Source organism: Nuphar pumila, chromosome 16 (assembly GCF_984573655.1).
Source record: "Nuphar pumila chromosome 16, dmNupPumi1.hap1.1, whole genome shotgun sequence".
NCBI lineage: Eukaryota > Viridiplantae > Streptophyta > Magnoliopsida > Nymphaeales > Nymphaeaceae > Nuphar > Nuphar pumila.
In genome coordinates this window covers 34,068,453-34,095,232 of record NC_143264.1, presented here as the reverse complement: position 1 = coordinate 34,095,232, position 26,780 = coordinate 34,068,453, and the positions used below count along the sequence as shown (strand labels likewise).

The 26,780-nt window shown below is 36.6% G+C and overlaps 2 protein-coding genes across 3 annotated transcripts in view; one reads left to right on the top strand and one right to left on the bottom strand.

The window, feature by feature from the left end:
* The first annotated feature begins 6,738 nt into the window (after window positions 1-6,738).
* Window positions 6,739-26,780, top strand: part of LOC149813164 (putative galacturonosyltransferase 13) — a 42,807-nt gene continuing 22,765 nt past the window's right edge. For both annotated transcript variants that reach the window (XM_089991866.1, XM_089991865.1), the window contains exons 1-3: window positions 6,739-7,200; window positions 7,920-7,975; window positions 8,147-8,302. In XM_089991866.1, the coding sequence (XP_089847992.1) occupies window positions 6,990-7,200; window positions 7,920-7,975; window positions 8,147-8,302 (423 nt within the window). In that variant the 5' untranslated portion in view covers window positions 6,739-6,989. The remainder of the gene's footprint in view (window positions 7,201-7,919; window positions 7,976-8,146; window positions 8,303-26,780) is intronic.
* Window positions 13,111-26,780, bottom strand: part of LOC149813163 (uncharacterized) — a 47,011-nt gene continuing 33,341 nt past the window's right edge. Inside the window, exon 3 of the transcript XR_016428316.1 lies at window positions 13,111-13,427. The gene's annotated coding sequence lies outside the window, so the exon portion shown is untranslated. The remainder of the gene's footprint in view (window positions 13,428-26,780) is intronic.

Sequence of the window (26,780 nt, the reverse complement as noted above, 5' to 3'; positions counted from 1 at the left end):
GGAACATAACTCAAAAAATAGAACTTCGAAATCATTTGTAACAAAATTCTAAAAATTTGGTAATTAAACTTTGTTCTGAAAAACATAAGACAAATCCTATCAATTGTAGAAATTTATCTCGAATTGGGAAATTTTCTGGGATTTATAGTGGACTTTTTTGACAAAATCCTTTTTGCAAAATCCATTACTTCAACCAAATTAAGCACTAAGGAGTCAGCTTACGCGCAAGCACTAGTATTTGATAACCCACTAAAACTGAGTGAAAACATTTATCTTTAGTTTTGGTTAAAATTTTAGGCGGGTTACAAGTATTTAAATATAGCATGTGACTAAATCAAATTCTTGTTTTGGAACTTGGGTTTAAGTCCAACTCATAATTCAGTTCTAACTTAGGAATATGAATATGAAACATAAAAGATACGTACAGTTCATACATCAATTTAAAACTATTCATTAATTTAAATAAATTAATTTTCAACAATTGTCAAGACCAATTAAAAAGTTTTTTTATTCAACTAACCTCATATCCAAAATTGTTGGTTCTTGGTCACCACTCGCAGCATTCCATCATCGCTTATATGAAAATTTATAATATATGGGTCAGGCTTATCAAGTTTCAGTAGGAACACGATAACTATGCATGTATGTACAGAGATAAGCATACATGAAACATATATCTTTTCAGAACATGTACAATGCAACATAAATAGTCATAATAAAATCCAATGAGCAACCACAATAGTTAAATCTATGCAATATATTTCAAAACATGAATATATTTATAATTGAGCATTTGTACTATTTGGGCATATTTTTAATACAAGTTTAACACATAATAAATGTGTCCATTTGTAAGGTTTTTGTTTCTCTTTTTACCTTTATTGTAGGTACTCACAAGTCACTATCACAAATCAGAAGAGACCATCGGGTGTTTATTATGTTATGTATTTTAAGTCTCACGAGTGACTTACTAAGACGAATCTACTGAGGGCGGTCCAATGCCGAGAGAAATATCATCAGTGGCCACTAAAATAACAGGATGCATCCTAAATTTTGCAGAAGACATGAACCTACTGTCAAAAACAAATTGATAGTCTGACCTCCTAACTTCGAGGACTGGGGACTATGAGATTCTCTTGTTCTCATAAACAAATAATGGTCTAATGAAGTTTTGTACCACCTACCCTCTCCAAGGTAAGATTGAGTTTGAATAAGTTATTTAATGTTTCTATTAAGAGTGTCATTGCATTCATCACATGTGCTATACATTATTCAACACTACATGTTTCAGTAGCTCAAATACCCCTCCAAGGTAACTTTTACATTGCCTTTTATAGCATGAACATCATAATATTCATTTATGATAGTTAAACAGTTATATTAACTCATCATGTTGTTACTCATTCAATATGCTCTAAACCAATCAAGCATCTTGCCTGTAAATGTGATAATTGAAAAATTATATGTGCTTGTATATTTTTTTTCATGACATGATGCACTTTTAGCACTCCATGGGTTCTCATCAACTCCTTGCTCATTCATGAGCGATCCCGTGCGTATGCATACTTTCTATATCTTACAACACATCATCGCATGCCATACACAAACACACACATACATACAATACATACATACATACATACATACATACATACATACACACACACATATATATATATATACATACATGTACTTATGGCACAACATTGATTCTTTTTAACCACAACTCATGCATAAATATTAACAAGTGCGTGCATGCATTTGATGCATTATAACACTACATAACAACATATATCATTATACTGGTGAACGAAAGATTTGTTATTCAAGACCGGAGTACAATTTAGATTATATAGGGCCTTAAATTACTTGGAAGTCATAAATGAGATGTCTTCTTTCTCCCTATACAGAGTAATGAATAAAAAAACCAAATGAGATAGCCAAAAGATGCATACCAAAATAAGAATGAAGAAGCTGCTCCTCTGATGTGATCCCAATTTATGCGGCCTAGCTCCTAATCCAAACAATGCTCTTGGGTGATCCTGATCCATACTTAGTGGCTCAATTAGATCCAAGTAAGGTGTGCTTGGACCACAATCCAAGCTTCAAGGCCCCACTCAACATAAGGGGCCATCATCCAAATGCCACACCAACATGATAGTCATCTCGTTGTTACATTGGATGAACAAATCTGGAATAAGGTCAACCTAATTTTATGTTGTAAATTTCTATCATAATGCTTTAATTGGTTGCATTAAATGTTAATATGAAACATAATGTGATGATATGCAACATGATATTTAATATATAACATGACATATTATGATAAACCAATTTTCCTTGTAATAGACCTAGGGTTGAAGTGACCCACCTTAATGCAAGTCCTATCCCTTGCAGAGCCATAATATGCTTGGACTGCGCCTATTGATAGGAAATTATGGAACCATAATGTAGGTCCTATCCCATGAAGGATCATGATATGATTGGACTGAGCCTATTGATAGGAATTTATGGAATCCAACCAATTTACAGGTCTGATCCAAGCCAAACACATGATAGCTGGATAAAGGCCTTTGTCCTAGGCAACACTCACTTTTTAAAAAGTGTAGGAAGGCCTCTATAATAGAAACCAAGCCTGATCAAGCTTACATTAGGTCTGGCTCAAAATTGTGGGGTCAGTTTATGTCCTGATCCATTTGCATCTTTGTTGTACTTTTTGCAATGGTATTTTTAAAACATGTTTTTCAATAAAAGCTTTTGAAAACCGTCAACCAAAAATATAAAAACCGACTTTCCACTTTAGTGGTGAGTACGAGTCAAATTCTCAGGGAACGAGATAATATTCTAATTATCTCTAAAATTTTCAATGAAATAAATAACTACAATTAAGTTACACACTAAAAAATAAAAAATTAACTAAAGCTAAATTAGGTTGCTCAAGCCTTCTCCAGATAGCAGGGACATTTTCATTATTTCACCAAGTATAATTTTCTCGCGCTTGACGTAATTAACCTTTTAACCTATAGAAGACTTATCAACCTAAACAAAATAAAATCAACAGTTAGTGATAGAATAACTATAATTAATTTTAAATTACAACTAATTCTAATTCTAAAAATAACTAATAAAAACTAAATTATACGTAAAATAAAAACAAGCTAAATTCTAAGTGCTAATAAAACTAACTAATTTATATTAAAGCTAACTAAACTAACTATTCTACAGAAAAATACAAAAAATACAGAAAACTAATTAATTAGGAAAATGTTTGTTTTGCCCTCGCTAAAGTACACAATTGAATTTCTAATAGGTTTTCAAAAATAGATAGTTTGGAGGGGCAAACAAACTCCAAAATTGATGAAATTTGTTTTGTTCTATTTCTAACACGTGCAGGAATTAATTCCCTTTTTACAGAATCTAAAAATTCATCTAGACACTCCAGATATAAGCATTTCAAAACCGAGAAAATTTTGAAAATTAGTCTGTCCTGAAATTAGAAATCCTCAAAAACCTATTTTTGAAAAACATTTCAAAACCCGACCAAATCAACTCTAATTGAGCTGATTTTTGGTTTGCAAACAATCAACACACCAATGAAGAGAATAAAACCATTTTTTCTGAAAAACTTTGAAAATTTACACATAAAATAATGACTGCAACTGACTATAAAATTCGGTTCAAAATTTCAATTCACTATTCAAATGAAAGCATTTAATTCATGCACTGTTGAATGTAGACTCATGCAATAACAGACTTAACAAATCTATATTCAGCTAAAATAATCAGAAACAAAGCTTAATGATGCTAAAAATTAAAACTATAAATAAAACCTAACTTAACATAAAAGGTAAATCTTAATCTAACAAGTGAGCGATCAAGCAATTAGTTCAATTGAACGAACCTAACCTAATGTTAGTGGTAGCTAATCCTAAACACATATCAACGTTAACCATCCCCTATATGGGACCTACCTAAGATTTAAGTAACAACGACAATAAAAAAAAAACTTACAATTGGAAAGTCTTATTAACTAAAGACTAATGAACCTACACACATCAATTAATGAATATGAATGCTATCTAAATTGAGCCAACCTTTAGGTGGGACCTATTTAGTGTCTAAATAAATCATAAAATGCAATGAAATTCAACTAACTAACATGCAATGCTAATTAATGAATGCAAGCATTACTCTACACACCTAAGTCAATATTTCCTAACTTAGAAAATACGCACTTAACTATACTAATCTAAGTAATTAAATAAAGGAAGGCATTAATACAAAATGCCTAATTTGGAATGAGGTGGACCCTTTTCATTCTTTCCAAAGAAAAATTCTGACCTTTCAAAGTCAAAATCGCCTGCCGTATTGGGCCTACACGATTTGGCTAAAGCTTGAATAAAAATTCGATATCCTTTCTAAAGCAATTCAAGAAAAAATTAAGAATAGATTTGAAATTCAAGTCTATTGCCTAAATTAAAAAGAGGAAAAGATCCTCTTGGTTGGACTCATAAATGAGGTAAAAAGCTTTTCCCAATTTGATTTCACAATTTTTAGAAAGCCCCACAACTTTCCAAACTCACAACTTCTTTGAAAAATACTAATTTGCCCTTTCTTCAAAATTTGAATTATTAATCTTAAACTAACCTAAGCTAATTACCTCTATACTAACCTAGCTACTAACTTACTAAATGCATATACTAACTTGGAATGAAATAAAATTTGCGAAACCATACTACAAAATAAATTATAAAAACTAAATTAATTAGCTATGGATCAAAACTTACCAAAAACCTAAATTCAATGCATCTAGACTCTGAGGATTACAGATTAGACTTTCCTAACCTATCATACAACTCTGAGCTTCAACCATGACTGCCAGACCTATGAGGAGGATGACAACCACAACCCATAAAAAAATGAATTTCCTAAGACCCATACAAAAATGATTTTTACCAAAATAAAAATTTGAAATACACTAAATCTAAAGTTTAATCTACACTAATCAATGATTAAAACCAGACCCTACTGCTGACAAAACAAAAATTACATATACTGAAATTAGAACAATAAAAACATTCTAACCTAAAATTTGAAAAACGTCAAGACCTCACAATCAACTAGATTGAATCTAGCCGATTTTTCACAACTTAACAAAATTAATGAAAAGACATAAACTAATACTAGACTCACTTTTAACATCTGAAAAACGTGATTTGCAGACAAAGGTTTGCTGTAAAAAAAATTAGAAAAAAAATGAATTTGGGTATGACTCGACTAGGGTTGACTCAATCTAACTAGAAGAAGGGGTGAGGAAGACAAACCTCAAGGGTCGTCTGACGAGGGAGGGGGGGAGGAAGAGCAGTTGATGGAGCTTGAAATCATGCCCAACATGTTCTTCAATGGAATGCAATTCTTCTTAGCACCGCTTCACCCACTTGGAAGCCGAATTAAGAGAAAATATGAAGAAGAGAGGAAGAGAGCCGTATGTTGAGAGGCACGACCAACCCACGTTGGTGTAGACGACACACGACCGAGGCAAATTTTCACACGTTCTACAACACCTACAAAAGAACAACAACAACACGTAAAAGAATACAACAACAAGAATTGAAATAAAGAAGAAGAAGGGAAGACACATGCATAAAAGGAAGGGGGGTGTGGGAGACAGAGGGAGAGAGAGAAAGGGTTGGGTGGCAACTCCAAGATATCCAAAAATGTCTAACCTAATTTTTTAAAACTATTTATATATCTTAAGTTAGTCCTAATTCTAAAAACTACCTAATTGTAAACTTAATTTTAGCTAAATGCTAAACTATATATTATTTATAGCTAACTACCCAATTGCATTAGAAAAAGAGGTTTTTGGAAAATATTCATAGAAAACACTTTGGGTCATATGAGTTTATAGATATACACGGTTTGAGTTCAGTCCAAGATCCAAATTTAAGCTCTTGAGTCATATTTGGATTCAATTGGCCTCGAAATCCACTCCAAAACCCTGAAAAAGCATTATTTTCTTCAATTTAACTCTAATTTGAGTGAAATTTGAACTAAGACCTTTTTTACCTAATTACATAAATATATGAGTTTTAAACCTTCAAAATATGTAAAAATGCATGAATATTATATGAAAATGATGTGCATTTCATCATCACATCTGATCCACCTACTCAATCAAAAAATGGAAAAGCAAAAAACTCCATATGCTTCCTCAAATTCTAGGCCGACCTAAATTTAAACCAAGGCCATAAAAAAGCTCGCCCTAAATGTGGGGGCACACTGTTCCAATTTTTAGCCCCACATTTCTGAACCCCTCCTTACTACTAGGGAGCCCAGGTGTTCCATGGCTTGACACCTTTTCCCCAAACCAAGGTGAGCCCTATGTTTTAATTTTAACCCCCTCAAAAGCCAACGTCAACCCTAAAAAATACACACCACATGCTTCCAGCCCCCAAGACCAATGACCACCCTTCTTAACACGTGCCAACCCACATGACCAAGTTGGTTGACTCCCCCACTATCACTCGTACCAATAACTAAGAATCAATACACATCAAATCCCCATTTTGCAAAATCATAAAAAGGAGAGAGAGAGAGACCAGTTTTGCAAATAATCATAGAGAGAGATCCCCATTTTGCAAAAACCATAACTAGAGTTAGAGATAGAGCAATAACTAGAGCTAATTAGGTGAATATTGGGCGTTTGAGTTTCTCTCCAAGTAATAACTTGAGCTAATTGGGTCGTCTCTCTCTCCCTCTCTCTTACGCCATGGATGACCACCGGCCCACCTTCGATTGCCTCCACCCTTCTTTCTGAAAAATGGTTCTCTCCCCCCGGATCCAGAAATCAAAGCGACCCAGATGCTCCTTCTTCCTCCGTTTCCTCCCCTTCGATCCTCTGTCCGATGCCTATCTTTCTGCATCATCCCTTCCTCCTCCCTTAGGGGAGCTCCGCGCCTAGACCCTTCCACCGCTGGATCAGTACAATGCAGGTCCACATCTCTCCTAGCATGAGAACCATCACAATTTCGACCACCAATGGCTTCCTCGACTTCATGAAGATCAAGGTGGCCGCGCGTCACATCTCTTACCGGACCCTCTTTCACACCATGCTTATCCTCGCCTTTCTCCTGCCCTTCATCTTCATTTTGACGGCCGTCGTTACGCTCGAAGGCGTCAACAAGTGCTCCTCTCTGGGTAATTTCACCTTCTTTCTAGTTTTTGGGGTTCAAATTGTTGGTTGGTGATGCTTTTTCAAGGATCGTGGATTTGAATTTGGTATGGATCTGTATTGGGTTAGAATCATGCTCTCGATCAGTTTTCTTTATGGGGTATCGGAAATTTCGATCATTTTTTTCAGCTGGTTTCTTGTGTTTAGGTTGTTCAATCAAATATTTTATTGGTTTTCGATTTTGAATTGATTTTAGGGAATTGTGATCCCTTGTTCGAATGGTCGGAGGCTGATCTTGAATCCCTCTCGGTTTTATTATGTTTTTTTCCCAGTATTTTTGAGCTGAGATTTAGTTTATACTAGGTGTGGGTGGATGTTAGTATTTTGGTCATTGAGCTTCTTGGACGATGAATGCTTTAACAGAGATCATGTGCAGCTAGAACGGGGGCGCTGAACAGTTTTAGGTATTCATTTGGGGAGGGTGGTGGCAGAAATTTGCTGTTGATGATCTCTCTCTCTCGTTTGATATATATCTAAAAATTGTGGCTCACAAGAAATATCTATAAGCTATGATCCTTTATAAATCTTGATTTTATTTGTTTTTTATTGATATGTAGTTGTACTTGAGCAATTGTCCATGTTTTGTTTGGGGATCTTCATGGAAAGTTTTAGGCTGATGTGAAGCACATTGGTGCGGCCTACTATGAATAAGAGTATAATATGTGGCTTTTTCATTTTGTTTCAGATTGTTTAGGCAGGCGATGGGGACCGAGGTTTCTTGGGAGGTCAGATGATTCTATGGTGAGTCTTAATTTTTTATTTGGCTTTTTCATGCTCAGCATCTCAGCAAATTTTGATTTCTAAAAAAAACACTTTCCTCGTTTTTTTCTCCCTTTCCTTTTAGAGGTCAATTCAATAGTGCCGAGTTTGGCATATTTCAGTATTTTACATCATCTTCCCATGCTGTTGCAGAAGCTGGTTGGAGATCTACATAAGGTGCTCAATGAGGTGAATGCTGAGGGAGTTCCAGATGGTCTAACTGTGCCAGCATCATTTGGTGAATTTGTTACTGAAATAAAGAACAACCAGTATGATGCCAAGACGGTTGCCATCAAGTTAAAGGCCATGGTATGTTCTTTGTTTTTCTTAGATTTAGCTTTCATGTTTCTTTATTTCATGAATTATTTGGGATTTCTGACTCTGTTGAAGAAGACCACCAAGGTTCTTCGTCTAAGAAGAGAAAGAAAAGGGCCTTGTATTCTTTGTCACTTGAATTTTGACAATGTGCAACCATGTAGATCTTCTTTTCTGTATATTCATACTTAGACACTGCTGCAGCGCCTGTGCTCATCCTTATCCAGAACAATGCTCTAATTGATCCATGCTATTTGATTGATTTTGGAAGGAAACATCTTCCCAAGTCCGTAGACATAATTATGTGGCAATATTTGTAACTGAGAGGAATTCATAGATATGATCAGGGCATTTTCTTTGTTTCATGGAATTAAAATGAATCTTTGTTTTATGCTAGAAACACGGAAACTTTACTTATGTTCTCAGAGTAAATCTTTTCATCATTGTTTTACTGAACATATCTGTGGAACTCAACAAACATGAGTTTCTGTTGATAAAAATCTACATTTTTTACATTTCCATCCTAATGATGGGATCTTATTCTTACTGAATTTCTTTGAAGATTTTTTCTGACTCTTGCTTTATCTATGTGGATATATTTTTATCAACGGATTGAAAGACACCTTCTAATAAAAAATAAAGTCAATAGTGGGTGCAAATAGTATTTGCGTAGGTATTGACTTTGGGTCAATTCTGTGATGATTGTTTGGGGAAACTCATCATGCAAGGCTTAGGGGGACAATGAAGCCTTTTTTTTAATGAAGAAAGTCTACTTGATGATCTCCCTAGTGGAATCTTCTTTGTGAAGTTGGCATTAGCCCCAATCAGAGGTCATTCGTTGAGTTTTTACCCCTTGAATTTTTGTTCTTGAATCTTGATTGTCGTGCGTGCACACACACACACACACACACATATATATATATATATATATATATATATATATATATATATAAAAGAAGGTGGCAGCTGCTAGCTGCCATGCTAACCAGAATTTCAAAGGTTTTTTTCCATGTTTTCCTTAAATCTGATCGTTCAGATGCGTTCTATATGCTTGATTTTATAGGAATCGACTCTTGGATCATCTTATTCCGATACGTAGATAGTTTTTTATAAGGTTCAAAAAATCGACAGTCTAAGATTTTCCTAAATATTTAAGGCTTAAAAATTCCTGTTTTTCATCAAAAAAATGATCCAAGTGTCCTTTCCTAGTAAATCAACTGTGCCAAACACATTTATATGGTCAGATTTAAGCTATGTCACATGGGTGCGGGTGTGGGTGCGGGTGTGGGTGCGGGTGCGGGGATTTGGCACTTCCAAAAAACCCGGGTGCGGGGGTGCGGTAGGGGAAAAATGTAAATATATATATATATATATATAGAAGGGGGTCTGGGGGTTCCCTCGGCGCGGGTCGGGGGTCCAGTTTTTTTTTGCTGGTGTGTTTGTTTGAAGACTTGTTACCCACGTTCTGCTTGTTGTGTACTTTGGCACAACAGGACAAAATTGATGAACCAAAAGGATTGACAATCTGATCGACCCAGCCTGCTGCGTTCTGCTGACTGTCATGATTCAATCATGTCTAAAACTCCCTGGTCTTCACGAAAAAAAATATAAGCGAAAGGTTTGATGTGGTTTGTTGGAGAGAGAGTCTTCACGAGGCCTACGACTCCACTGCCACGCCACTGCCTAGGGTTCTTCAAATTTCATTTTATATACAGTTGCACACAGATCACAACTAAAAGAAATTTATTGGATTTGACATGTGGAAAAGAGAGGTCTACACAAGGCTACGGCTAGAGCACCCATCTCGTCAGGAGAAAGGTGAATACTAATAGCCACCAAGGCTACCACCACCATTATTATTTATTATGGAGAGAGAAAATTTTTGACGAAGAAGGATCATCATTTCCAAGTTAACAATATGTTTTCCAACACTGCAAATTAATTGTTTGGAGGCAGGAATAGCATGGGATGCCAACAAAACTCGTCAGATGTTGTGGACACAAGTGCCCCTTTATAAAACAAGAGCAGCAACAACAAGCAACTGTCATCAGATTTTTTTTTTTAAATTCCGCAGCCCATTTCATAGGGCAATTTTTTTTTTTAAAAAAAATCCAAAAAAAGGACCAAAATGACCTTGGGTGCGGTCAACGCACCCAGGATTGGGTTGACCGCACTCGGTGCCACACCTGCGTCGAGTCGCGTCGACGCGGGTGCGGCACCCTTCTAGCCGAATCCCTGTGACATAGGATTTAAGTAATAGATGGGGGAAATCCTTCAAAAGCCCATTTAGCACGATGGTTAGCTAGAATAGTGGTTAGCAGCTACCACCTTCTCATATATATATATATATATATATATATATATATATATATAAAAGCAGGTTTTATGCAGCAATGCTGGGCCTGCAGTGTTGTTGCTATCCACCGTCTATCTCTTGCTTCTTCGAGATGGGCAGTGGTCTACTAGGTGGGCTAGCTTAGAGTTATCTGAAGCTTCTTAGATAAGTGGGAAGCCCGCTTCCTGGAAACTCACTTCGGAAGCGCGATACTCCTCGCTTCTGAAACTTGATGGGAATCTCAATTCTCCCATGCTTGTCTTATGCTTTTCACACGCTTCATCTATTCTTCTTATATGTTTTCTCACTCTACTTTTCATATTTTTTATGTGTTATCTCTCACGCTTCTCACTCACTTCTATGTGCTTTCTCTAAATTGGCAATCATCGATTTCAGATTTTGTTTAAAAATTTAATTTTACAGTAAAAAATCATGAAATTTAAGAATAATCACTTTTGTTTTAGTTTTTACTTGTGTTCCATTTTGATTCTCATTCAATTGTTATATTGCTTTTTTTATTCCTCGCTTTCCTAGGACCACTTTTATTTTTCTCTATTTCTCTGATTCCTTCGAAAAAATTGAATGAGTCATATGAGGTGAAAATCTGATGTTTTTATAGAGTGATAGTAAGGGTGACTTATCTGTCAACTTTTCCACTATCACCCCCAAAAAACCAAACTCTGCCTTATGTAAAGTTGCCAGAGGACGATTAACCTCTGGATTTGAAATCACTGCTTATATACCTGGTATTGGCCATAATTTACAAGAACAAGTGGAGGGTTAATGATTTACCCGGTGTGTAATATCACATTGTTTGTCTTCCTATACATTTTGAAATGCATCACTTCTCGCTTCCGCTTCGTGTATTGTTTCTTGCTTCCGCTTCTGACAACCTTGGGCTAGCTTCTACTGGTAACCCACCACCACCACCACCACCAACAACAACAACTACTACTACTACGCCTTCATCCCAAAACAATTGGGGTCGGCGATATGAACCAACAAAGAAAATCATACTGGTAACCCACCGTAAATAAAATTAAAAAAAAAAAGATAAAACAAAAAAGAAAAAGAGGATGATATTCCTCTTTCTCTTTTGGGTGGTTCTTCCTTCCTTTCTGAGGATGCTCAAGAACTTCCTACTCTCTAATGCAGGGTTAAGATCGGAGAGTATTTAGATCTACAAGAGTTCCTGCCAGATTTCAACTTTCAGTTAACTTTCCATTCCAAAAAATCAAGAAATCTCTTATTTTGATCAGATTTATGGCAAAACATGTCAAAAATTCTTAGTTTTTGTTGTTTTGGAAGAGATTAGTCTGTTCGTTTTCTCTTAGAATTGCCAGAATTCTGGACTCTTAAAGAGAGAAAGATCTGCAGGTCTTTCCTCGGATTCCTCCAGTTTCTCTTGCTCAGGTTTTGCAATAGAGACCTAGTGGGAAGTTGTGATTCCCACCCGGTGCCTCTCTCTCTCTCTCTGTTGGTGGAGTCCTTTCTGTTTCTTTGTTGCTCCTACCAAATCCCAGCTCCACCTCACTCTGTTCCAGCAGATGGGCTGTTTCTTGTCAGCCTAACACCACTTCTGCCGTTGTTGGCTTGTCCCTTTCTGTTTGTTTGCCTAAGTTGAACCAAATTGAAAATGTCTTATATTTCTTCTTTGTGAGAGTTAATCAGTGGAGATGGGAAACTTGAATAAATTGAACAAACGGGATAACTGACATTACCTTTTCCAGGTAGATTTGAGGTCGCAGAGTTTTTGGAATCGGTAACGTTGGCACTTCTTTGTCTGGGTGTTTTCTTGTTTTGTTCTTGCCCATGCATTTCAGTCTTTTGACTTGCACCAAAAGAAAAAACATGATATTCATCCCAAATCCAAATTCAAATTTTTAGAATCATACCAAAAATGTCATTTGTTTTCACTAGTAATTCAATTTGAAAATAAGTAGTTTCTCAAGTGCATGAGCTTTTCATTTTTATTTTTCTAAAAAATGGTGCTAAAGTTTCTTTCAAAATATAAAATCACGTCCACTAGAAACTACTCATCTTGCTTGCTGCTCCGCCTGGATGTGTATGGGAAAGAGGGGTTCACCCTTAAGTGGAGGTTGGGAAAAAGGCCGGGAAGCAGAACATAAGTGGTGCAGGTGCAAGAACAGGTGTGACGAACAGGATTCTCCATTCCATTGCTTTTTCGAGGCACCTTTCATTTCTACCGAATGGGGTTTTCGCCTGAACTTCTATAACCGAAAAAAGACTACCAATGAATGCCGCCTCTCACCGACCTGTGAAGATCCGCGGAGGAAGGAAACCTATTGACCCTGGCCAGCTGATGGAATAAGTAAATGAAACTTCGGTGAAACTAGACAAGCTTTATCACATCATGCCTAAGACTGAACTATCAAACTCTTGTCATTTCTAGCATTTTCATTTATTTATAACATTTTTGTCGTGTAAATAAAGCTTGCCATGTAAGTTTTTTTCTTTTCAAAATAAAGAAAATTCATTAATTCAACCTTAAAAAGAGTTTACACAACATGGTGATGTCACCACCATAGTAAAATAATGACACAAAACAACAATTATATGCAGCAGAGATTGAACAGTAAAAAAAATTACATCAAACATCCCACTACAACAAAATTTTCTTGTTCTAGATTGTATTTTCCTGCCTCCAGTTTGAGCCGCTTTCAAAGTCATCCATGATGCTTCTCGACTCTGCTACAACTGTTAAAGCTTGCAAACCAGATAAAACTATGTGCAGCTAATGAACGGTAACCCCAACTCCTTCACCTGCACACAAATGAGAGAGAGAGAGAGAGAGAGAGAGAGAGAGAGAGAGAGAGAGAGAGAGAGAGAGAGAGAGAGAGAGAGACCTATAGACCTTGCTCTATAAAAGTCCAAGATTCCCTCAATTGTGAGAGATAAAGAGAATGAATCTTTCTGAAAACTCAAAGGAAACACAAAACTTTGAGAAAATTTTGTTTGGAAATCAGTGAAAATGAGGGATTTCTTTATTTCTCAGTCTATCACAAGAATGCCAAAATTTATTGGAAAAAGGAAAAGAAAGATACCAGCATGTTGAAATCCAGCCTGAACTCTAGCAGATCTAGATCTTATTCTTCTTTGATATTAACCCAAGATTAAGGAGCTCCTAAGCATCCTCAGCAAGAAAAAAAGATGTAAGTTATTCTCTTCCCTCCAAAAGAGAAAGTGGATTTTTTGTCTCTTTTCTTTTTATTATTATTTTACTTGCTTTCTTTATTATGGGTTACCGACAGTAGCCAGCCCACCCGGTAGACCACCTCCCATCTCGAAAAAGCAAGAGATGGAATTTTCTCATATATATATATATATGTATTAAGTGGTAGCTGCCTACTGTCAGCCTACCGGGCTTTTGAAGGGTTTTTTCTATTTTTTTAAACCTGACCATACAGCTGTGATCTACATGCTTGATTGTATAGGAATCGACTCTTGGATCGTCTGATTCTGACAAACAGGTAGGTTATAAGATTTTAAAAATCGATGGTCTACAATTTTCATATGGTATTCAATGCTTAAAAATCATATTTTGTATAAAAAAAACATGATCCAAGTGTCATTTCCTAGCAAATAGACCATGCTGAACACATCTGCAGGGTCATATTTGTGAAAAATAACTTCAAAACACTCATTCACTGGTGTTAGGCTAAAAAAGTGGTAGGCAGCTACCACTGTGAAGTATGTCCCATTGTCCCTATGGAAAAGGACAGCAACACTTGAACTTGCATGGATTTTCGACCATTGAATGATGTATGTCCCATGGACCACACACAAACACACACATGCATATATGTATGTATGTTTGTGTGTCCAATATTTTCTTAACTCTTTTTCTGAAAATTCTTTGATCTCTTTTTTCAATTTCATTGTGAAAATGCGGACAGTAATGTTTTCGTTCTCTCAATTTTATTGTTTGAATTTTCATTTCCCAAATGATTGTCTTTAGTGATATATTCCTGATAAAAATGCTTAGTTTTAAATTCTCTCAAGAAATTCTCGTACTGAGCAAATGTCAATGCTGGTACATTCACACTTTCGGACCTATAACCTTAGTTTTTTATTTTTTCTGTGACTATAGGTTGTTTTTAAGGGTGTATCCAAATTAGTCCTTCCCTTATAGGTACTGTCAAAAGCGTCCTTGCCTTTTTGTTAACCCTCCTAAAAAGATCCCTCGAGTTACTCTTGTCCAGGTAGGTGATGGTAACTGTCAAACTTTCCCAAAATTACCTTTTCATCCTTGAAGATTGAATTTGTGAAATGCAATAATATAGGAAGCCTTTTGATATGGTTAATGAAGAGAAAATGACATCTTTCGGAAAGCCATATATAGGAGGGACTATGTTGTCTTTTGCCTATGTCACACGGACACGCCATATAGGGTGCCGTACCTGTGTCGACACGATAGGACACGAGTACACTGTGGGTTAGGTACAACCCCAACCTGATCCATTATTTTTGTGGTGTTTGACCTCTGGTCAAAGGGGTGGGACTATTTGGCCCCCCTCAACGGGATAAACCCCCCCTCTCTCTCTCATCTCTCTCTTCCTTCTCCCTGACGAGACTCTCTTCTCCCCTTGTACCCTCTCTCTCGCTCTCTCGTTCCCCCACCCACCCCTCTAGTTTACCCCCTTCTCTCATTTTTTTGGGCATTGGCTTGGGTGGGGGAAACATAAGAGAGAGGAGGGTAAACGAGAGGGGCCAAAGAGCGAGAGAGAGAGAGAGAGATCTTTACTAGCAAAATTTTCAGAATTACCAAATTTTCGTAAACTTGAAAATTGTTGGATTTTGGATATATGAGGATGACCAAGTCTTTTGTGCCACAAATTCAAGTCTAATTTCTGAACACTATAACAAAAAATATTCTTGGGTAATTCCAAAATATTTATATAGTAGAGACCTTCTTCTCTATGGCCTTCCCCAATCAGCTTCCCTGACTGACTGTCTTATACCCAACAACCATTAGAAGAGAAGATGTTACATCCATAATCCGATATTTGAGAAACAGATAAAAGATTTAAATTTAATTTGTGAATATATCTAACTTTTGGGATAAAGAATTTGTTGAAGTTTTGAAAATTTTCAAAATTTTCTATTCCTTTTATTTCAAGAGATGTACATCGGGTGTGAAAACATCTGACACATTTAAGTTTTGATATTCGGACAAAATATTACTATTTGGGGTCATGTGAAAAGAAGCACCGGAGTAAAAAAAGTCAAAGAGATTTATCTGGATCAGAAAAAGATGAAACAACTGCTTCGGTTGAGGCTTCAGTTGAGGAAGATGCTCCTTTTAAAAGATGTTACAGGTGCATCTTGATTGCTTTGATCTTTTGACTCTTGTGATGAGCCGACCGAAGCTACTTTCTTTTCATCTCCTCTTTAATTTGGGGCATTGAGGCCTTGAATGTTTCGATTCATGGCAATGGTAACAAATCACTCTCTTTTTGTCATAATCATTGCCTTGTCTTCCGAAATGAGGCGGCCTATAGGTGCTCATATAATACATAGAATATACTTGCAGAAATTTCTAAACATGTTTATGGATGCAAAAACATGGATTTAAACATCAAGAACATAAAAAATACATGGAATAGGCATGTAAAAATTTTCAGACATGTTCATGGATGCAAAAACATGGATTTAAGCACCAAGAACATAAAATATACATAGAATATGCATGCATAAATTTTCAGACATGTTCGTGGATGGAAAAACATAGATTTAAGTATCAAGAACATAAAAAATATATGAAATATGCATGCAGAAATTTTTAGACATGTTCAGCTATTAAACCATGCTAAATCCTCGTTCTATCGAAAAAAGAGAGAAACCCATACCTTGCTTGCTGAAAACACACAAAAGAATAGAGGAAGAAGAAAGAGAAGATAGTGGAGAAGGTAATGCCCTTCTCTTTCTTTCTTTTCCTTTTTTCTTCTTATTTTTTCTTTCTCTCTCTCTTTCTTTTTCCTTTTTTCCCTCTCTTTTCTTTTCCTTTCTCTCTCTTTCTTATAGTAGATAGGTGGGGGTGGCGCCCCCTTCTAGACGGATAGGGGTAGAGTTCTACCCAAGGTAGAACTCTATCTCTACCTACCTCTTAACTATATATATATATATCTATCTTGTGGAAGTTTCTACATTGGGTGGGGGGGGGACGCCCCTTTCTAGATGAATTTCAAGTAGGGTACCTTATTATTTCCTCTTTAAATACATATTTCACTTATATGTTTCTTAAAGCTTAAATTCATTTTTGTTTTAAAAAGGTATGGATGGATTATGGGTCTGGGTTAGACCCATAATTCAAATCCATATTCATGTCTAATTAGATATCAGCCCATTCATGGGCACTAGTTAATATAAATCCTAGATTAGGTCCAGATCCATATTAACATCAATCCAAATATAACTGATGCGGGTCGAGTCCGATTCAAATTGAAAAAGACCCAAAAATAAAGGCCGGTCAAATCAGAAAAATGCATTTTCTGAACCAACCGATATCCGAATTCGATAAAACAGATCTCTTACAAGATTTATGTTCCATAATGGATCTAACTACGGTCTTACACCCATTTCACTCCTGAATTTTGCCTGAATTTAACCTTATTTTAACCTGAATTTTGCTCAAATTTAAAGGTTAAACTAAATAAACTTTTAATTGTTTTACATATTATTTTTTAAATATCTTCAATGAGCCCTGGATCAGGTCCAGACCCCTATTGATGTCAGCCATTTTTAATGATTTTAAGCAATTTCAACATATTAAATATGAATATTTAATTAAAAGTTATATTTTTGAGCTTAAAAATATGAAAAAATTACTAGATATTACACAAAATGTATATACAAGACTTTAAAGAGTCAAAACAATATACACAAGAGGTAGTCTCAATAGAACTGTTGGAACAGTCCAAGAACTAAAAAAGAGCTGGTGGATTGTTCCAAAAGCTCTATTGACTAGTCAACTCTATGTTGACTAGTTCAGAAAGAGCCACATACTCAAGTATGTATACATATAAATACCTATATATATAGTATATACATTTTAACAATTACATGTGTAAAATGACCAAAATGTCCCTACATGGACCAAACCTATTACAATAATAAAAAAAGTTAAAAAATATATAATATATACATATACACTCATATATATGAATCAATACATTTTAACATTATGCTGGTGTACACCCAAGTGACCCAACCTGACCTGCCTCCACCCTTCTTCTATTTCATAAGACAAGTGGGCAAACCTGTATGTCTTTAATTGGATTGGATGTGAAACAAAAGGAATGGTCTAACTTAATTAACACATTTTATCTGATATACACCACTAAAACTTGGCTGGACCTGTACTTAAAGTTATGCTCTATGATGCTCCAGTCAGATCCGTATGATTATATCTGATCTGACGCAATTCACATAGTGGACCCAGTTGCTCATTTAAAAGTTCCAGCACACATAACATATGTGAAGTTTTTACTCTTGCCATGGGATAGTTTACTAACCGTCACAGCTACTTGCATTTTCCAGATCACTGAGGTCTGATCAGACATCTGGGACAAATGCCCATGTTAAAAATCAAATTTGAGTTAGACAAGATGCTAGTTTGTTGGAACACCTCAGATGTGTATGAGCATTCAAATGTTCTGATCTATCTAAATGTGTTGTCTTTTAGGTAGGGTGATGATACGGCTCTGATTCAACCCATTGGTAGGCTGCTAGATAATGCCTGGTCTGTGTCTTTCTCAACCAATGTTCCTTCAACTCAATTTATGTGGATCCAAATGGCTTCCTTTTGATATAGATTGACCAGAGAAGTTGGATATCTTGTGGTCAAGGAAATTAGTAACTTGGTGGTAAACCACATGTAGGAATGCCCGTCTATTGTGTTTAGATTTTTTGTGAGAGGAAAGAGATTGGGAAGTAATTATCATGTGCATAAATGTGACTGGATAAGGTGGAACAATGCCAAGCCTCTTGGTTGGTACAACAAGAAATTGATTGAACATTGCTCCTTCAGTATCCCTTGAAACACCAAGATGAAAATGTTCTTCATTTGTAGATGGGACTTCTACTACAGTTAGATCTAGAGAAAAATTGTGAATATTACTTTCATATGGCTTCAATCCATATACCAAGGTTACCGTGATTAATGAGGTTGTCTTAAGTGGCATCGATTGCCAACTAAAGATTAATTCAAATTAAATCTACTTAGTTAGAATGTTGTAGTGCTGATACCTTAAATAGTCAACCGGTTAAATTGTAATGCCCCTGAGATTTTCAGCCATTGAGAAACCCATGAAAATTGAAAACTTTTTCTTTCTTTATTAAAATCATCAGCGAAAACATTTTTGAATAGTGGTTCAAAACCTTGGCGGTAGGCCTGTGGCAGCTAGCATAAAAACTTAGTCATACCTTATGAATATGAACCAATATGAGAATTTCGTTGGGGCGTTCCGTACTGAGCGACGCGTTGTACTCTATAGGCCCGGAGGCAGTGATAAATGGGCAAGGGTTGCTAGGTCGTCGCCCGGAAGCGACGCGTCACACCGGTGCCTGGGTGTGGTGTCAAATAGGCAAGGGTTCCCTCACTTTGTTGGACGGGTGGGGGTAAAGAAGTTAGTCCAAGACCATAAAATTAGGTTAGCCACTTGGAACATAAGATCTTTAACCGGTAAGTTGGTAGAGTTAGTAGATGTTATGTGTAGGAGAAAGATTGATATTTTATGTCTATAAGAGACCAAATGGGTAGGTGAGAAAGAAAAAGTGATAGAACCTTGGGGATATAAGATTTGGTATACAGGAATAAATAGGAATAGGAATGGAGTAGGGATTGTTATGAGTCGTGAGTTTATAGATAATGTAGTTGAGGTCCGTAGGAAGGGTGATAGGATTTTACTTATTAAATTAGTATTAGGTTCAGATATTATTAATATTATTAGTGTTTATGCACTTCAAGTAGGTTTAGATGATTCCATTAAGCGTCAATTTTGGGAAGATTTAGATGAAGTAGTACAAGGGATATCTTATGGAGAAAGGCTTTTCATCGGCGATGGGCATGTAGGCATTAGTAGGGATGGATTTGAGAGTATCCATGGAGGCTATGGTATAGGAGAAAGAAATGAAAGTGGAAAAAGGATTTTAGATTTTGGTTTATCCTATGATATGATCTTAGCAAACACTTTGTTTAGGAAAAGGGAGTCTCATCTAGTAACATTTAAAAGTGGGGTTAATACGAGTCAGATAGATTTTTTCCTACTTAGAAAGAGAGATAGGGGTTGTTGCATCGATTGTAAGGTTATATCGGGAGAAAGTGTAGCTACACAACATAGAGTCTTAATTTTAAATCTTAGAATTAGACAATGCCGCAAAAGGGATAGACATAGGATAGATCCTAGAATTAAGTGGGGGGCACTGAAAGGAGCTAAACAAGGAATGTTTGTAGCACAGGTAGTTAAGGAAGCTGATTGGTGTCTCGAGGAGGATTCATAATCAATGTGGAATAAGATAGCGGGTGACATGAGAAGGGTGGCTAAGGAGGCATTGGGTGAGTCTAAAGGCGGTGCACCGCTAGTTAATGATACATCGTGGTGGAACGAGGATGTCAAATTAGCTATTAAGGTTAAAAGAGAATGTTATAGAAATCTAAGTAAGAGTCGTGATAATGAGAATTTGGAGAAGTATATGATAGCAAAGAAGGAAGCTAAAAAAGTAGTTCGGAACGCGAGGGATAAGGTATATAAGGAGGTTTATGACAAGTTGGATACCAAAGAGGGCGAGAAGGATATTTATAGGCTTGCAAAGATGAGAGATAGGAAATCGAGGGATCTGGGTATGGTTAGATGTATCAAAGATGAAACACAAAGGGTTTTAGTCAAAGATGAGGAGATTAAGGAGAGATGGAAAGATTATTGTGATAAGCTATTTAATGAAAGTCATGCTCAAGATCTTGGAGACTTCTCCATTCCTTTTCATGAGATGAATCGTGACTTCATGCGCAAGATTCAAAAGAAAGAAATTGTAGAGGCTTTGAAGAAAATGAAATCAAGAAGGGCAGTTGGCCTAGATGGTATACCTATTGAGGCTTGGAAATGCTTGGGAGAGAAAGGTTTAGAATGGTTGATAAATCTTTTTAACAAGATTTGGCGGACAAATAAGATGCCTAATGAGTGGAGGAAGAGTACTTTGGTGCCTCTATATAAGAATAAGGGTGTTATACAAGATTGTACAAACTATCGTAGTATAAAACTCATGAGTCATACTATGAAACTTTGGGAGAGGGTGATTGAGTCTAGGTTGAGGAAGGTTGTCATGATATCGGAGAATCAATTTGGTTTTATGCCTGGAAGATCAACTATGGAAGCTATAATCTTCTTAGACAACTTATTGAGAGAAATAGAGAGAGGAACAAAGATTTGCATATGGTTTTTATTGATTTGGAGAAGGCATACGATAGAGTACCTAGGGACGTTCTCTGGTGGACAATGATGAAGAAAGGTGTTTCTCTCAAGTACATTAGTATAATTAAGGATATGTATGGAGTAGTAACCAATGTCCGCACTTGTGGAGGGGTGACAACCAATTTTCCTATAACGGTTGGGTTACATCAAGGATCTGCTTTAAGCCCTTTCCTATTTGCTATAGTGATGGATGAACTTACGAGATCAATTCAAGAAAATGTGCCGTGGTGTATGTTGTTTGCTGATGATATTGTTTTGATTGATGATTCTAGAGCCGGGGTTAATGCTAAGTTAGAATTATGGAGACAGACATTGGAAGCAAGAGATTTTAAGTTGAGTAAGAGTAAGACAGAATACATGGAATGTTGGTTTAGTAAGCAACGAAGTAGTGATGGGAGTATAGTGAAGCTTGGTGAGCAAGAAATACCGGTGAATGATTGTTTCAAATATTTGGGATCTATCATTCAAAAGTTTGGAGAAATTGATGGAGATGTAAATCATAGGATAAAGGTTGGGTGGATGAAATGGAAAAGTGCAACTGGAGTGTTGTGCGATCGTAGAATGCCATTGCAGTTGAAGGAAAAATTTTATAGGACGACTATTAGGCCCACTTTACTATATGGTACGGAATGTTGGGCTGCCAAGATACATCATATTCAAAAAATGAGTGTAGCTGAGATGCGTATGCTAAAATGGATGTGTGGAAATACAATAAAAGATAAGATTCAGAACGAGGAGATACGTAAGGTAGGCGTTGGACCCATTGAAAATAAGATGAGAGAGAACCGTTTACGGTGGTTTGGACATATTCGGCGAAGGCCTACTGATGCTCCAGTTAGAAGGATGGAGAAATGGGAAAATATATTAGTTAAAAGAGGTCGAGGTAGGTCTAGGAAGACATGGATGGAGGTGATAGGAAAGGATATGAATGCTTTGAACCTCACCGAGGACATAGCATTGGATAGAAATGATTGGAGGAGAAGGATTCATGTGGAAGACCCATAATGATTTTCTTTTTTGGTTCATATCGCCGACCCCAATTGTTTTGGGATGAAGGCGTAGTTGTTGTTGTTGTTGGTTCAAAACCTTGGCGGGTTATGTTGCACCATGGTTGCCAGTTGAGGAAGCGGGAGCGGGAAGCGAGGCACTTTCAAAATTTTAGGAAGCGGGGAAGCGTGGGACCACTTAGGAGCGATTCGGGAAGTGTCTCGGAAGCGACCTAGGAAGCGTCTCGGAAGTGACCTAGGAAGCGTCTCGGAAGCGAGGGGGAAGCGAAAAAAATAAAAATAAAAAAAAAAATACAAAAAAATTGAAAAAACAGGGGAAGCGTGATGGGAAGCGCGCTTCCCATTAAAGGGAAGCGCGTCCCCCCATTAAAGGGAAACACGCCCCCATTAAAGGGAAGTGCGCTTCCCAAAAAAGGGGGACGCTTCCCCCCACGCTTCGGAAGCACGACGTTTCGCGCTTCCGAAGCGCGCTTCGGGGAAGCACGCTTCCCCTTTTAGCTAGGCGCTTCCGGTAACCCTGTGTTGCACACAAAAACGATTATACTGAATTCAAAAGATGATAACATGACACAAATAAAATACTTTTATTCAAAAGAATGGTGTATAATTTAAAATATTACAAAAACAATATAATGTCATGTATCTAAATTCAGTGCTAGAGAAAGAAAAATGATTGGCTCGGTCGACAATGCCACAACATCCTACATCCAATCTGCATCGTAGTCTTTACCTGCAATAATCTGCCCATAAAAAGGGTCAGACTTGTGAGAGTCTAGTAGGTATATACCAATTTCAAGTAACTCAAAATATTGAAAACATATTCAAGTGCCACAATTTATATCTATCCGTGCAACTCAGATGTCACAGTTGATCAACAGTTTTTGCATAGATTTATTTCACTGGAAAGTGTATGCTTTATAATAATCATGCTGATAAATACAGAAAAGAACATATTTAACTGATCAGGCATATTTTTATTTTATGCATAACATTATTCTTTGACGGAGTAACTCGTTGCCTGCAGGGTTCCGCAACCCTAAGTTCTACTATTGAGTTGTGCAACCATTATTGCAAGTTTCTACTCATATATTCAGCATAATACGAATGTCCACTCAAGCATTTAATAACTCCTCAAGTATTTAATATAATACATATGTCCACTCAAGCATATAATGTTGACGACGACTCATGCATTTAATGCAAATGTTCACTCAAGCATATAATAAGATGACCACTCATGCATTTAAGATAATGCAAATGTCCACTCCAGCATTGTATTATTAGGGCATATTTTCATCTCAAATTGTGTAATTCAAAAGGTCTTTGTTTCGAGCCACTTATCGTCGTATCAACGGAGATCATTTGAAGGTTTATTATGACATGTATTTTTAATTACCTTGAATGACTAGCTGAACGGATCCTAAGGGGAACAATTTGTAACCGAGAGAGAATTCTCCAAAGGCTACTCCCACTCAATATGCATGCATATTAGACTACTGCAGTAGTTGGAGATCTATCACCTAGGATACGTTGATAACCTTGACTTCTAGAACCTACGAGTGAATGGAGATCATTGAGACACCTTACTCTCAGAAACATATCAAAATCACTCGAGGTTTGTACCATCTACCCTCTCCAAGGTAGGGGCCACTCTAAATGGGTATAAGGGTTGTCATTTTTAACGAGATTAATTCATGTGGCTTAAAACAATGGGTAGATCTCATTATTCAGTAACCCAAGTGCTCGTTCAGGGTAACCACTCTATTCTATTCCACTCGTATGTACCCAACTCATTCGGTATTGCTATGTCGCCTTTAGCCTATTCAAGCAACCTGCTTGTGAAGGCGAATAACCACTCATTTATTATGTGTGTATGTGTTTTTCATAGCCTAGTGCGTGTTCGCACCTCGTGGGATCTCATCGAAGCCCCACTCATTATGCAAACATGTATCGATAATATCAGTCATTCATATGTCATACACACACATGGGCTCAATGCCACCATCGGGGTTCCTTGAACCCTAGGCTCCTACATGTGCCATACCAATTCATGCATGCATATTGTGGTATTTCAACATGCTAACACAATCAGTAAGGTGTTGTGACCTATTGCTCTATTGAGCGAAATTATTCATTACATATAATGCAATATTTTAACAGAAAAGCAGAATTATCACATAATTTAAAACATACGTACTTCATAATATGAAGTATCTAAACATTCAAAATACTTAATTCTTATGCATTTGAAGTAATTCATACATGTGTTATCAGAAAGCTTGTAAGAATACGTAAAAAGCTTGTATACACGGATAAAATCTCGTAATACATGTCAAAAACTCATAATATATATTGAAAGCTCGTAATACATATCAAAAGCTCATAATATATGTTGAAATCTTATAATACATGTTAAAAGCTCATAATACAGGTTGAAAACCCATAATACAGTTTGAAAGCTCGTAATATAGGCTAAAAACTCGTAATATAAGTTAAAAACCCGTAATACAAGTTTAAAGCTCATAATACATTTTGAAAGCTCGTAATACATGTTAAAAGCCCATAATACATGTTGAAAGCTTATAATACAACTTTAAAGTTTGTAATACAGGTTGAAAGCCCATAATACAGGTTTGAAAGCTCGTAATACATGCCAGAAGCTCGCGTAATACACGTAAACCAAGGCATGCGAATAAACTTATTATTTTATGTGTAGCAAAAGAACGTAAGAACACGTCCAATATATTTCTCCACAAACAAATGATAGCATATTTTCTTGAGAAATACGAATATGCAAGATATTTTTCAATGAAATCCATATATATATATATACGTATTTTTGTGATATATATATATATATATATTTCATGTATTTTCTATGCAAAAATATATATTATTTTATATTGCATATTGAACATGTGAGGTTATCGAAACATAAACAAATCATACACAATTACAAGTGCAACAAGAATATGAATTTTAACATCGAACTACGAGTATTTGGTATAGGAACCTATTTTGTAGAGTGTATCGACAAGAGACGGAAAATTTCCAAAATATCCTGGGGGAATTTTCCTCAAAACCTAACTCTGACAATCATAGTCGAATTGAATCTAACCGCGATGGGAGAGGTGAGTTGGCTTATGCGAACCGAGTTGATGCGAGGGGACACTGCAGGTTAGCTTGAAAACGGGTTTTGAGGTGATTCGGGTGAAGGAGAACTTGGTCTCAAAATAAGAGGGGAAAACAATTTACTAGAGGGGAGAATCAGTTCACTGTAGGGGACCAAACCGAGTCACTATAGGGGGGCAAAACCGGGTCAAAAAGGAAGAACCGGCTGAGCTAATTGGAGAGCACCAAATGGTGGTGCTAGGGGGCCTAATGGAAGAGAGAGGGAGAGAAAAGAAGTGAGAAAGAGGGAGCTGGGATGCATTTCAAAGGAGAGGTCTCCCTTTGTACAGGGGAGGGGAGGGAGTCATGTATTGCCATTTGGCAATACATGGTTATACACGTGGAGGCATGTTAACATTTGTTGAAGTTCATGCAGAACCATGGGAATCAAACCATGTACGGTTTTGGGGAGAGGAAAAGATGGATCTGGATCTTGGGCAAGATCCAGATCCAGCCCATATGATCCAACCAGATCTAATCTGGTTTGTTTTTAGTTGGGTTTTAGTTTGGTTGTGCTAACTTTTACTATTTAAATCCCTATGCTTTTTCCTTAATTCCTTTAAACACCAAAACTTAAAATAATACTTTAAAAAAATATGATTTGATATAATTGTTTATATACAGTTGACTGATCTTGGTCCACGAATATGATCCTATGGTCACTACGAACCCCGAAATCTACTTAAAATTACCATTATGCCTATGAAACTTGCTGAGCATGTTTCAAATGAATTTCAACTCCGATTTCGATGAAATCAATATCGTTCTTTTTGGAATTTCGATACGAATGTCATCATGGGTTCAAAGCTCATAAAATAGACCTTCAAAATTATGATTTTGCCCTTAGTGTTATTGGGCATTCCTTGAGCTCGTACGAACTCGGGTTTTGACGAAATCACTTTCGTTGTTTTTGAATTTTCGATGTGGTTGTAACTATGCATTCGAAAATCACAACGGAGGTCATAAAAATATCTATCACTTTAGACATTTATACTTGGTCAGAATTTTCGAAAAAATATCGGGTATTACATAAATACAGCAGGACAAGTTGGAGGTCAGTTCTCAATTTTAATTTTTAAAATTGAAATTCAGATGGACGGCCAAAACAAGCAAGCAACAACTGAGAGCTAGAGGGGAAGCTGTGTTGCAAGGGGAAGCATCAAACACCAAGGTGGAGCCTGTATGAGGTGGCAGACCATGAAGCACCATGATATGTATGCCAGAAACCGGCTATTCTTCTTTTCTTTTTTAATATTTTTTATGCATTGGAAGAGGTGGTGAAGGTGTTTGGTGGTGATATATATTATGACTTTTGAGAGTTTGCTAGCTAGATTGAGCCTCTGAGGTAGACTGCTGGTTCAAGCTAGAAGGCCATACTGGGAATATGGGCACTGGAAGACAGACTAGCAAAAGAGTTTCCATGTGGCCCATTTATACTGAAGCATGATCTGGAGATGATCTGCCATTTG